The 12,556-nt window shown below is 34.9% G+C and overlaps 1 protein-coding gene and 1 long non-coding RNA gene across 3 annotated transcripts; one reads left to right on the forward strand and one right to left on the reverse strand.

The window, feature by feature from the left end:
- Positions 1–793: 793 nt before the first annotated feature.
- On the forward strand, positions 794–8,556 carry LOC120431851 (proton-associated sugar transporter A-like). 2 transcript variants are annotated; one of them, XM_039596977.2, is made up of 6 exons: positions 794–1,049; positions 6,812–7,257; positions 7,313–7,839; positions 7,897–8,202; positions 8,257–8,352; positions 8,412–8,556. In XM_039596977.2, the coding sequence occupies exons 1-6, from the start codon at positions 943–945 to the stop codon at positions 8,541–8,543; spliced, it is 1,614 nt and encodes a 537-aa protein (XP_039452911.2). In that variant the 5' UTR covers positions 794–942; the 3' UTR covers positions 8,544–8,556. The 2 variants fall into 2 exon arrangements, with proteins under 2 accessions (XP_039452911.2, XP_052564577.1); XM_052708617.1 differs by having other exon boundaries at positions 7,897–8,352.
- Positions 8,405–9,101, reverse strand: LOC128093070 (uncharacterized). The gene is made up of 3 exons (XR_008212207.1): positions 8,987–9,101; positions 8,611–8,936; positions 8,405–8,539 (listed from the first exon to the last, which is right to left on the reverse strand). It is a non-coding gene; the product is annotated as an uncharacterized LOC128093070 (long non-coding RNA).
- Between the last annotated feature and the right edge of the window lie 3,455 nt (positions 9,102–12,556).

A 12,556-nucleotide genomic window follows, 5' to 3' on the forward strand; every position in this document is an offset into this window, starting at 1 on the left:
AATAATATATAATACCTTTCAACAAACACTATGATTTTGGGTCGCATCATCATCTTCTATGGTGAATCCTGACCAAACACCTTATCCTACTAACAAGTTTTCAGGTTCCTGGCGCTCGTGGGGTGTAAGCACAGAGTGAATCAGCTGCCCTAGTAGCAACCTGCGTTAACTAACATTCCCCCCCCCCCCCTTAAAATCGAGATCTACAAACTGACATGGCGGGCGCCGTTGGTGGCCAATGACTGTTACCTATTCGCAACTGATCTAGTTTTAGCAATCATGGTGTTTTATCTTTTCGGCGCATTCATACATGCTGTTGATAAGGGAAACACCACTAGATCGTCAAAGCCTATGATCAGTACTGCTGACAGGATATTACGGTTCTGTTCAGCAACGGAGGGGCAACCATGGGTGATCTCTCATGCTCATGCTCAATTATCGTGAATATTCTTTTTTAAATAAACAAGATTTTGTTCAAATAAACAATACAAAAACCAAGAAGTGCCACATTTTTCCCAACCTCCAACCGATTAGAACAATTACATCTCGATCTTTATTGCCCAATTATCGATCCACCCAAAACCGTGTGGCACGGTACTTTCTTCTTATCGGGGTTAGGAATATATCTGGTTTGGCGATTCTATTTTTTTCACGATTGTATCGCCATAACGCGAACCGGAGCTTAATTAAGCCACCAGAGGAGAGGCCTGATAAGAGGGTGCCGTACAAAAGCCAATAAAAGCAGGCTCCCGCTCATGAATGAGCTTCATTCAGTCAATAAGTTAATCGCGATTGTTACAAACCGCGAGAGAGTGCGCTCGCAGATTGGGCAAATCGCGCTGGAGATACTATTTTTGGTGATTATTTATAATGAGAACGGTTGTTTAAGTGGAAAGTGAATCAACTGGACTAGGTGTGTTGTGGATAACATAAGTTTTAAAAATGAATAAAAGTACGCGAATAACGGACGCACAAATTATGGATTCGATGCTGAAAAAGCGCTACGAATACGCAAGGAGCCAGATAAAGGATTACTCTCACATATTTAGGTAGGTAATTGCTGCTAGAAAAAAAAGATTGTGTTTTTAGTGAAATTGTCCACAATTAATCCGAATTAACTTCATAGTTTATACCAAATGGTGTCACATTTTAACAGTGTGTTTGAATAGTTAAAAATCATGATATGGAGTAATGTTTAAGATATCAAGATATTTTGTTAGGTTGCGTTGCTATAATTTAAATTTTCTAATTTTTCTAAAATAACACTGTACAACAAAAAATTACAAAAGTGGCTGCGTAGGGTCAACTTGATGGGAAGCATGAAATTTAAGGTTTTTAGAAACACGTGCTCTTTGAATATTTCAAAAATATTAGACATGACCGAATAGGGTTTCTATGAACTTTTCAAGGAGAAATATGACGGTTCGTTGCTATTGCATACATTCAAAAAATGGCATGCGATGCGTAGAAGAAGCGGACCGCGAACAAACTTGGGAGAAAACCATAAAATTCAAACCATCCGCAGCGTCAAATTTCCGGGGTTACAAAAATCCTTGGAAACGGGAAATTTTCAAAAAAAAATCCCTGGAAATCCCGGGAATTTATCAAAGATTGTACTGATCCTGATTCTGATTAATATTATGCAACATAATTGTATATAATAGCAACATTAATGGTCGAAATAAGTTTGAGGTGAATGCCTTGACTGCTTATCAAAAAACATACAACATCAAGGAAATAAATAGGGTAGAGGACCCAGAAATCGCTCACTTTATAGTGGGAATCTAAGAAATTTGACATGTATTTAATGACAATTTATGGTTTTCGGTTCTATTTGTTGTAGAACGTTTATATATTATTTGATTTTTAGTTTCCACAAAGTTTTTATCATTTACAATTTCATTTTTGTTGAAATTTTGCGTTTTAATAAAGTGATCTAAGGTACCTATTTACACTTCCATAACTGAGTTTAGGTTAATTTTTGAAGTGATTTTTTACCAAAACACCCTAATGAATGAATTAAAATAAAATTATCAATTAACCTTTCACAAAAATCTAGAATGATCCAAATTTATTTTCAAGCCCATTTTACTGCGATTAGATAAGTTTTTATGGTATACGAAAACTGGTTCTAGATAAAATCTGAAAATACAATATTAGATTTCACCCTGGGTGAAAATTTGATCTCATGTTTTTTCATCGTCCACTTTATTTTATTGAAATAACCTTTGGTAAACTTTTAAAACAAGTAAATCACTAGATTTTCATGAAATTCAGACATGCAGTGAAGCAATCAGTTATGCATTTAGATTATTTTCGGACAAAATGAGTTGTTTTCCCTCATAAACATTATTACCCGCTGTAGTCGAAATTTACAAAAATATGGCGGCTGCAATAAGGCTTTTTTGAAATGCGTATAAAAACATAATAAACTATATAATTTATCAAGAAAAGTTTCAATTAGAGCAAGAAGTGAGTTAATTTGTAAACCTGAAGAGGAACCGTATTTTAAAATGATATAACAACAATTTTCGTTCAAAAAGCTTACCAAAATTATATTTTTTTAGTTAAATTTTAATTCCATTACACCGTAATGCTTGAACAAGATCTATTTTTAGTTGTGAATGTTTCAAAAATTAATATCATCTAATATAACCCTTGACATGAAATTTTCAAACAAACTGATAAGTTTAATAAGAACAATATTTTTGCAATTCCACTGTGAAACTGTCAACTTTTCCTGCCCTTCTCGAAAAACGAAACGGCCTACTTTTCCCTACCAAAAATAACAGAATGGAAAATTAATACCTTTCAATAACAGTGCTGAAAAGTTCTACTTTTCAGCACTGAAATGGGTGCTGAAAAGTTGAACTTTTCAGCACTAGTATCGAAAAGTAACATTTTTCAATATTGTTTTTGTTTTGAATTTACTAAACACATGAATGTTTGACATATAATTCCATTAAATAAGCGTTTTTCGGAATTGCAAAAAATGTTGTAAGCAACTCGTTGCAAAACTTGATTTTTTCAGCACTCGTCGTATTTATCCAACTCGGTAAACCTCGTTGGATAAATGTACAACTCGTGCTGAAAAAATCTTCTTTTTGCAACTTGTTGCATAAACTACTATTATAAAACAAATTGAGCTCCTCAGTTATTATAATTTTTTTGTTTTTGTAAAATAAAAAACATGTATCAAAAAGTTAAGAAAATGTATACTTCCGGTAGAATTTCGGGAAAATTTGTAAATTTCCCGGAAAACAGTAAATTTATTTTTGCGGGAAATCCCGGGATTTTTTTTGCCGTTCGACCAAGCCCGCTTGAGAAAACCATTCGTTCCTGTTTCAATATTTTTAAAATTTTATTATCAACATTAAGGCTGGTACAAATATTTTTAAAAGTTTTTGTCACCCCCCCCCCCCCCTTCAAAATTTGCCCGAAAAATCAGGGGGCAAAAAAAATATTTTTACAATAAACTTCAAAATTTCAATGAAAATTCAAGTACACCAGCTGAAATCAAATTAAAATACATTCTTCTGCGTTTAAAATCATTTTTAGCATGTTTGGGTTTATTAAGATTTTATGAAAATTTTCGATGCCAAATCTTTTTTTTCGATACAATTTTTGTTTTTGTCAGATCTTAGATTTTTTGAAAACTAATTATTGCAAAACAACTGAACTAGTGTAAAATGCATTTTAAAACACTTTTTTCATTTAAATGTGAAGACTATGGCTTGTCATTTTTTGAAATTTTTATATTTTTTTTATTTTTTTGCCCCCCCCCCCCCCCTTGACCTCGGCCAGGGTCGAGGGACAAAAACTTTTTTAAATATTTGCATCGGCCTAATAGAATAAAAAAAAATCAAACTATTTTGTACAAGAAAAAATCCAATAAATTATTATATCTAGGCAACGTAACAATCATGTCGATTCAATTATTTTTCAAAGAGAACAAAATATCATGAAAATCTGATACATCTAACCACAAGCGACATTGCTGCAATTCTGATTTGAAAAAAAAAATGATTTAATTTTCAAATGTTTATTCATCTTCCATTTTCACTATTTTTAATGTATTGGAGTGGGTCAAACAATGTATATGCACTCCCAATTTTTTTCGGAGGTTCTTTCAAAAATCAACTAGTTTAAAAAATATTATATTCAAAAACGGAGTAAAATTTAAATACAAAGAGGGATAAATAATAGATTAAAAAAGATTTCTGATCGATTTTGTGTCTTGTGATGTTGCTATTTATGAAGTTTTCAGAAATAATTGATTGGTTGATGGTAAATAACATTGTGCATTTTTTAAACATAAAAAATTAAATAAATAAAAAAAAATATTTTACGTAATAACGATAATTAATGATATGAAAGAATTACGAGGCCAAAAATAGCAAATTAATTTGGGTGTTGCCAAAATCAGAATATTTTAAGAAATTGTTGCTAAAATCGGGTGCTGCCAACAATAGAACGGCACTGTAGTAAATATCGAAAATATTGAAGATTCAAATTCAACAATTATTCTTCAAGATGCTTTATATAATTTACATTCAAAAATAACTTTACATGTTTTTTTTTATATATTGTACGAGTTTCATTTTCTTTATTTTTTTTTTGCAATTCCAAAATATAAATTAAACTAGTTTTGATTCATTTTCCTAATTTTTTTACGACTTTGGTCACCCTGAGGCTGTATATATAAATATTTTAATTTTGTAAAAATTCACTTTTCCCAATTTTTAATCTTGCGATATCTCGGAAACTGTAAGTTAGCTTTTCAATGCTAGAAAATTAAACTAGTGTGAAAATTTATGCACTAAAATGATTACAAAATCTAATAATCAAGCCCAACATTAATAAAAGTCTAAGCTAAGTTTCTTTTGAAAGTCCTCATCAAATAATGTTAATTGAAATGAGAACCATATTTCATAAAAGTTTCATTTTTAACATTGAGAATTAAACCAAATTTTCAAGGAAATTCCCAAGTCTGATTAACTAAAACAATAAAAAATGTACGATTTTTTTCAATTTTTCAAAAAAAAAATATCTCATGAAAAAAAGAACTATTTTTTCATCAGGTATTTTAAAATTGCAAATCCAAAAACTTCAAATCTGAATTTTAAGTTTATGCAACAAGTTGCAATTCCGAAAACACCATTTGAACAGAATTATAGGACAAATGTCCATGCATTGAGTCAATGAATCGTTTAAATTTAAAAAAAATGAAAAGAATAACTTTTCCAAACAAGTGCTGAAAAGTTCAACATTTCAGCATCCATTTCAGTGCTGAAAAGTAGAACTATTCAGCATTTGTTTTGAAATGGGTTGACAGCCGTAAGTAGTTTTACGACGGAGTAGCAAAATAGTAGTTTATGCAACAAGTTTGCAAAAAGAGGATTTTTTCAGCACGAGTCGTACATTTATCCAACGAGGTTCACCGAGTTGGATAAATACGAAGAGTGCTGAAAAAATCAAGTTTTGCAGCGAGTTCCATACAACATTTTTTGCAATTCCAAAAAGCACACACTGAGTGAAATTTTATGTCAAATTTTCATGTATTTTGTCAATAAATCGTTTAAATCAAAAAAATGTTGAAAAGTGTTACTTTTCGAAACAAGTGCTGAAACGTTCAACTTTTCAGCACCCATTTGAGTGCTGAAAAGTAGAACTTTTCTGCATTTATTTTGAAAGTGTTGCTATTCGATTCTGTTATTTTTGGTACAGAAAAGTAGGCTATTTCGTCGTTCAAGAATGTCAGGAAAAGTAAGTAGTTTTACGACGGAGTAGCAAAAATGATTTTTAATTTTTTTTTCTACAATTTGTTCGATTTTTCCCAATTTGAGTTTTGCTTGTAAATTGCTATTACAAAACAATGAAAAAGGTTTGGAATCATATAAAATGCTAGCAGTAGCTGAAACAGTGGTGTATGTGTTAAAATTGAATTATCATAGGGAATTTTGAAAATTTTCCATTTTTATTTTACTTAAATGGCTATATCTTGGCACTGAAGTGACAAAAACTAATGGTTAAAAAAGCAAAATTGTTCAGGATATTGTTACCTATAAGATGATGGTATGGGTTTTGGTGCCAAAATTTGTTAAGACGGATTTTTAAGAGGAATTTGCAAAAATGACAGGCACAAAATTTCATTTTTTAAACTTTAACATGTTTCCAATGAAAAATGACGACTTCCTTGACCCCAATATGAATACAGAAAACAAAAATTTGAACACATATTTCAAGGTTTAAAAACAAAATATGTTACTTTTTTATGAAAACAGACCATTTTTCAGTAAATCGCAAATCACGAGTTTTAAACGATTTTTGGATTTTTTTCGTTCTGAGGCAAAAACCAATCAAAGCCGGGTGAGCCCGAAGGTTTCCGACACATCGCATTTTTTTGACACACTAATCCAGTTAAACCTCGCATAGTGCGCAGGCGTTATGCTTTGTATTTCTTCGTTTACTCTAAAACGACACAAAATTTTTGCAATCATTTTTAAGAAACTTGTTCGTCTTGTTTCAATCTACAATTAACTTAAAAAAGATTTCAAAAATATTGTTACGTTTTAGAGTAAACGAAGAAATACAAAGCGTAACGCCGGCGCACTATGCGAGGTTTTACTGTACACAGTAAAAAAAAGTTTAATTTGAAAGTGGTGATATTTCATTGTGTAATAAAGTGGCGTGAGGTTAAATGTAATGTTACAGAAAAAGAATCAAATATACACATTTGTTTAAGTTCTACACACTAAACAGTAACTTTTAAATTAATTAAATCATCAACCAAACCCACTTCCCCTTCCAGACCCAAAACCCGCTGGGAGCTCATCCGGCTGACGCTGCTCATCGTGGGCATCCAGTTCACGTATGCCGCCGAGACGGCCTTCGTGACGCCCATCCTGCTCGGTATTGGCCTTAGCCACACCTTCATGACCATGGTTTGGGCCGTCTCGCCCACGCTCGGGTTCTTTTGCGCTCCGCTGCTGGCTTCCGTGAGCGACCAAATCCGGCTCGAGTGGGGCCGTCGGAGACCTGTCTTGCTGGCGCTGGGCGTTGGGTTGATGCTGGGACTGCTGATACTGCCCCATGGAGCGCGGATTGGGGTGTGGTTTGGGGATGATTCGGGCGGTCAGGTGTCGGGGTTTCGGTGGGGTGTTTTGATGACCGTGGTTGGGTTGATCCTGGTGGATTTTAACGTTGAGACGTGCAACGGGATGGCCAGGACGTACTTTATGGACATGTGCATCAGAGGTTTGAGGTTATGGCTTATTAAGAAGATGATGGATGCTAACTTGAAACTTTTCAGATGATCACCCAAAGGTCCTAACGATAGCCGTAATGATCGGAGGCTTTGGAGGGTTCGCCGGTTACATGCTGGGTTCGATCGATTGGTCGCGTACAAACATTGGGATCTTCTTGGGATCGAACGAAGCCACCGTGTTTGCATCGGTGGTGCTAATCGTACTGATCGGGTTGGTCACCACGTTGAGCAGCTTCCGGGAGATTCCACTGCCGTTGATGGAGAGTGATGAAATGTTGAGGCCAATTTCGAGGGCGGCTATCGAGGAGGAAAGGAAGCGACTGCTTTCGCTGAACAGTGTCAGCGGATCGACAACGTTGCAGCCCGAGGCTGACGATCGGATTACGATTTGTACCAGTGAAGATGACGAGACGCCGATCAGTTTGAAGTTGTTCTTAGTTAATTTGATCAGGATGCCGCGGGCGTTGAGGATTTTGTACCTGACGCAGTTCTTATCCCACATGGGGTACTTGAGCTATTGCTTGTACTTTACGGACTTTGTAGGGCGGGAAGTTTTCGGTGGGAATGTTTCGGTAAGTATTGAAATCTCAAATAAATTCAAAAAAAAAAATCACAACCAAATATTACAGGCTTTGGAAGGTTCTGAAGAGTTCTATCTTTACAATGAAGGAGTTCGATTTGGTTGCGTAGGCATGGCAGTTTTCATCCTGAGCAGCTCACTCTATTCGATGGTGATTGAACGATTAATTGACAAGTTTGGAGCAAGACCAATCTATATCGGAGGACTGATTCTGAACAGCTTTGGGATGGTTGTGATGGCAATTTTCAAAATTAAAGCTACAGTATTTGTATGTTGTATAACGATGGGGATTAAGTATGCCACCATGTATTCTTTGCCATTTCTCTTAATTTCACACTATCATTTGAATAATTCGGTAAGTTCGAACATTTATTTTAACGACCTCCTAGCAACTCTGACTTGCTTTCAGTTTGACAAAAAGGACAAAATTCTGCCTCAAGTCGTGCAGAAACGAGGCTTTGGAGCGGATATCTCCACCCTCAGCAGTATGCTGTTTCTAGCCCAGGTCCAGATGGTCATATTTAATTACAGGCAATTCCTTCAATTGTTTAGTTATCTTTTCAGGTGATTATCTCGTTATCAATTGGGTCTATCATCGATGCGTTTGGAACCACGACAATTGTAGTCTATTCTGCTGGATTATTTTCATCACTGGCTGCCTTTGCAGCAACACAGGTGTGGTTTATGGATCTCTGAAAGTGTACAAGTATAGCTTCTCTATCTATTCAGTATTATTTGACCAACAAAATACACGTTTGTTTACCTTTTTCCATATAACTAAAAATATCACTTCAAACGTATTTTCTAACTTCAACAAGGCACACCTTCAAGTTTGATCGAAAGCCCCTAAAAATATTTTGAACATTCTGCTGGTGACATTCTCAGCGATAAAAAAGTTCTTTGGCCCACTTCACAGCCGGAACGATGATTGAAAACACTTGAAAATCGATGATTTTTTTTCGTCTTCTTTTACTTTCTTCCCCCCGAAAACACTTTTTTCCATCACCAGCAGGCAGGATTTCCCCTCTGAAGTCTTTCTAATTTTCAGGTGCTTACGAGGCTTTCGATTTGGGAATGGGTACTTTTCACCTGCAAAAAATAAGTTAACAAAGGGAAAATCTTCAAACGATTCCTTTTACTTCTGTCATCTGCAATAATAACTCAACTTGATTCTGAGTTTGCTTAGTTAAATTTTAAAAAATATTTCAGAAGATCACTAGCCAACTTGACCTCACCAGATTTGTTAAAACCCTCCAAATTGCATCGTACAAATCCCGACTGCCATCGATCTATTTGCAAATTCAATCAGCCACCGTCATTAGTCCCTCCCACTGCTGGTGTCGTCAAGCTATTAGGCAAATTTCGTTGAGCTGCCAATCCTTGCTTTTTTGGGGGGCACCCTTCCCAGAAACGCTCCCAAGGAAAATTTGATTAACCTCCAGCGTGACAAAAACCCTCCGAATGGTGGTCTCCGCAGGACACGTGTTATTTGGATGTTCGACGAAGGTTTCGGAAAAAAGTGAAACCGTAATTTGGTGTGGATTTACCAAATGAAAAATGTTAGAAAAAGAAATCAAAATCATTGACTGCTAAAATTCTCGAACATCAATTCTTTCCAAAACCCACACCACACCACAGTAAAAGTTTGATGGCGTCAATACCACTCCACACAGTGAACTCCAGCAGGTCGCTACAAAAAACCCCACCTCGATTGATTCGGCCTTTTGATCCGTTTCAGTTCGCATCCACAATAAGGACGTCGTCCGGAGTGGTGTGACGTCCGTCCACCGACCGGACGAGGCCTAGACAGGTCAGCAACAGCAGCATCAGTGCTGATGTGGTTCTGACAGAAACAAATTAAGATATCAAACGACATGTGCCACGACCGAACTGGGCCGATGTTTGGTGGAAAATTGCTACGGGTAATCTGGTGGAGCATTCTTTTTTTTTTTTTTTTTGAGAAATTTTCGAGAGTTCTTTTAAAGTTTTTTAGGATTTTTTAAGCTAATCGAAAACATAAAAAAAAAACAACTAAATTATGTTGACCATTCCGCTTCACGCGCTGGAACCAACGAAACTCAAGCTTAGTTTTGTTTTATGAAGTGTCTGATAGTTTTTGTTGTGAAAAAAAGTAGTTAAAGAACATCCCACAATTATGGAACAGGCAATTTGGAGGCAGTGTTTTTTAGTTGACAATTCGATGCTTCTGTGCTGCCCATAATTGAAAATTCGGCTATTATGCCAAATCAAGTATTCCGAGAAAAACGCGTTTTAGTGTTTGTCACAAAATCTCCGTCAAGGCAATTTCCCATAAGAGTGGCATATTAGCCGTTTGGTTTTTCGCATCGGCAGCCAAGTCTAAACACTATTTCAGTAAAATTCAAGTTCCAGAAGATGCGTTGGAACATCCTCTACCACCTGGTGCTAATATCTCGTTTTTGCCAAAAGTGGATATTAGCCGTTTTTTCAATGGTGGGCAGTGTGCTCCCTTGTACTAAGCTCGTTAATTTTCCTATCTAGTTAGCATAAGAGAGCACAGATGCATCAAATTATCCAATTTTTAATTTTAAAAAATACAGTGCGTCAAAATAGTTCTGCATGATGCTGATATATTTTTGTATCCCCCAAATCTGATCGAAATAATATTTTCACAATTGAAGTCAGTTAAACTGTAACTGTAGTATGAAGCTCAATTTATATTTATTTTTATTTTTTAGTTCTCTGTTTTCAAGTGAAAGCAGTTATAAGGTCCTGACCTCTAGAAAATATATTTTATTTCGAAGTTGCATACTTCAGACTTCTGTCATGTTACTTAAAAAATACAGCAGAACAAAAAGGAACAAAAATAGCCCCTTTGTATCTACAGTATATTTTGTGCATTATTGAAATTATATAACATTCAAAATCTTATCGAAAGTTGGATCATTTATTTTAACATTGCTTTTTACTGACTTCAAAGAAATAGCAATGGGTTTTTCTTAGTGTAAAAATGACGCTCTCTTGGAGACCACAATGTCAAAAGTGTAATTTGCCTTGAAATTTGCATTGTATTTTGTTGAGAAACAAGCTGCTATTTTCATTTTAAGTCAAAAAGAAGAGGTTTTAAAATGCTTCTTTTTTTCTTTTTTAAATTCTTATAGCAATGATGAAATATGATATTTTTTTTTTGCAGAAAAATTAAAAAAAGATTTTTAAATTATTGCCATCTTCAATTATTTTTACTATTTAAATTGTATTAATCTATCATTACCTTTTTTTGTAATTACCTTAAAATTAAAGCTGGATGAACCAAAACAAACGAATAAAAATCCTTCCTTTTTTAAAAAAAAAACTTTTTTTCGTAAAACCGCGATAACTCGTGATGTTTATAAGCAAACCCCTTATGTCTATGTATCATAACTTTTGTGATTGTCTGCTCTACAACTTTGTAGAACATTGTTTTACTCTAAAAACTAACCTTGCAAAGTTAGAATAAAATACGAAATTTTAAAATGAAAAATTTTGTTCTAAATGAAAAAATGACCCTTCTGGGTCAATGTGGATTCGAAAAGTACATTAAATTTCCCATAAAATGACATGTTCCAAAATTTTTTACAGTCGAGTAACGGAAAATGGTAGAATTAAAAAAAAATTAGTGTTTTTTTCGATGAAAAATACGTTTTTTTCAGAATTCTGAGTACGCCATCAAATCGGGCATCTAATTTTACATAAAAGTTCCCTTGACACCAAATTTCTATCTCATTACCGTTTCATGCTGAAAATTATTGAAAAACACATCTTTTTTTGCATGTTCAAAATGGAAGGGGTCGTACGGAGGGGCGCCGTCACGAGATATCAATAAACGAACCTCGGATTCGTGATCAGGGACAAAAGTTACCCCTTAGAACAAAGTTTCACGCAAATCGAAGCGGGGTCGGGGCAACTTTTCCCGATTTCGTGTGAGTTGGTAGAGAATTACCCACCATGGAATTTGAACACTATGTTCGTGGTTCCCATTTTCATGAAAGGGTGTTCACGATTTTGGGAACTCTTTTTTCTCCGTGTATTTATATTTTTTTCATATATGTTATAAATTGTATAACAGACTGTCATTTCGACGTCGTCGTGCTATCTTGTCGCACCCGCCATTTTGACGTTCCGAGAAAAACGCGTTTTAATGTTTGACCTTGAATATTCAAAAACGAGAGCACGCAATGTAAACAATAACAAACACGTTTTGTTTGGCTCACCATTGCTTGTACGTGCGACAAACGCATCCTGACTTTCCTGGCCTGAAATCCCTTTGGCCTTTTGTCGCACTTACATCAATTTTCATGGAGTGACAAGATAGCACGACAAGATTGAAACTACTTTCATATGTAAAGTGACAAAAATGCACGGAGTTTTTTTCGGTTTTTGTTGAATATCTCAGGATTGAAATCGAATTTTGGGGATCTGTGAAGGTCGAAAGGTGAGGCATTGTGAGCTGCACAAAATGGCGTTCTTAACTCAATTTGGCCCAAAATGCACGTACGACAAGTTAGCACGATGGCGACGATTTGACACACCTTTGACTAATTGATCAATATTTTAAAGATTTCTATTTCAATTTAAATATACAAAATTATAAAAAAGGAAAGAGCGTTCCAAACCAAAATGATTTTTTTATCAAATTTTAAAAGATCCACTTTCCAATTACCTAACAAAATTTGTCAGACTAATTCTATGAA

This window comes from Culex pipiens, chromosome 2 (assembly GCF_016801865.2).
Source record: "Culex pipiens pallens isolate TS chromosome 2, TS_CPP_V2, whole genome shotgun sequence".
NCBI lineage: Eukaryota > Metazoa > Arthropoda > Insecta > Diptera > Culicidae > Culex > Culex pipiens.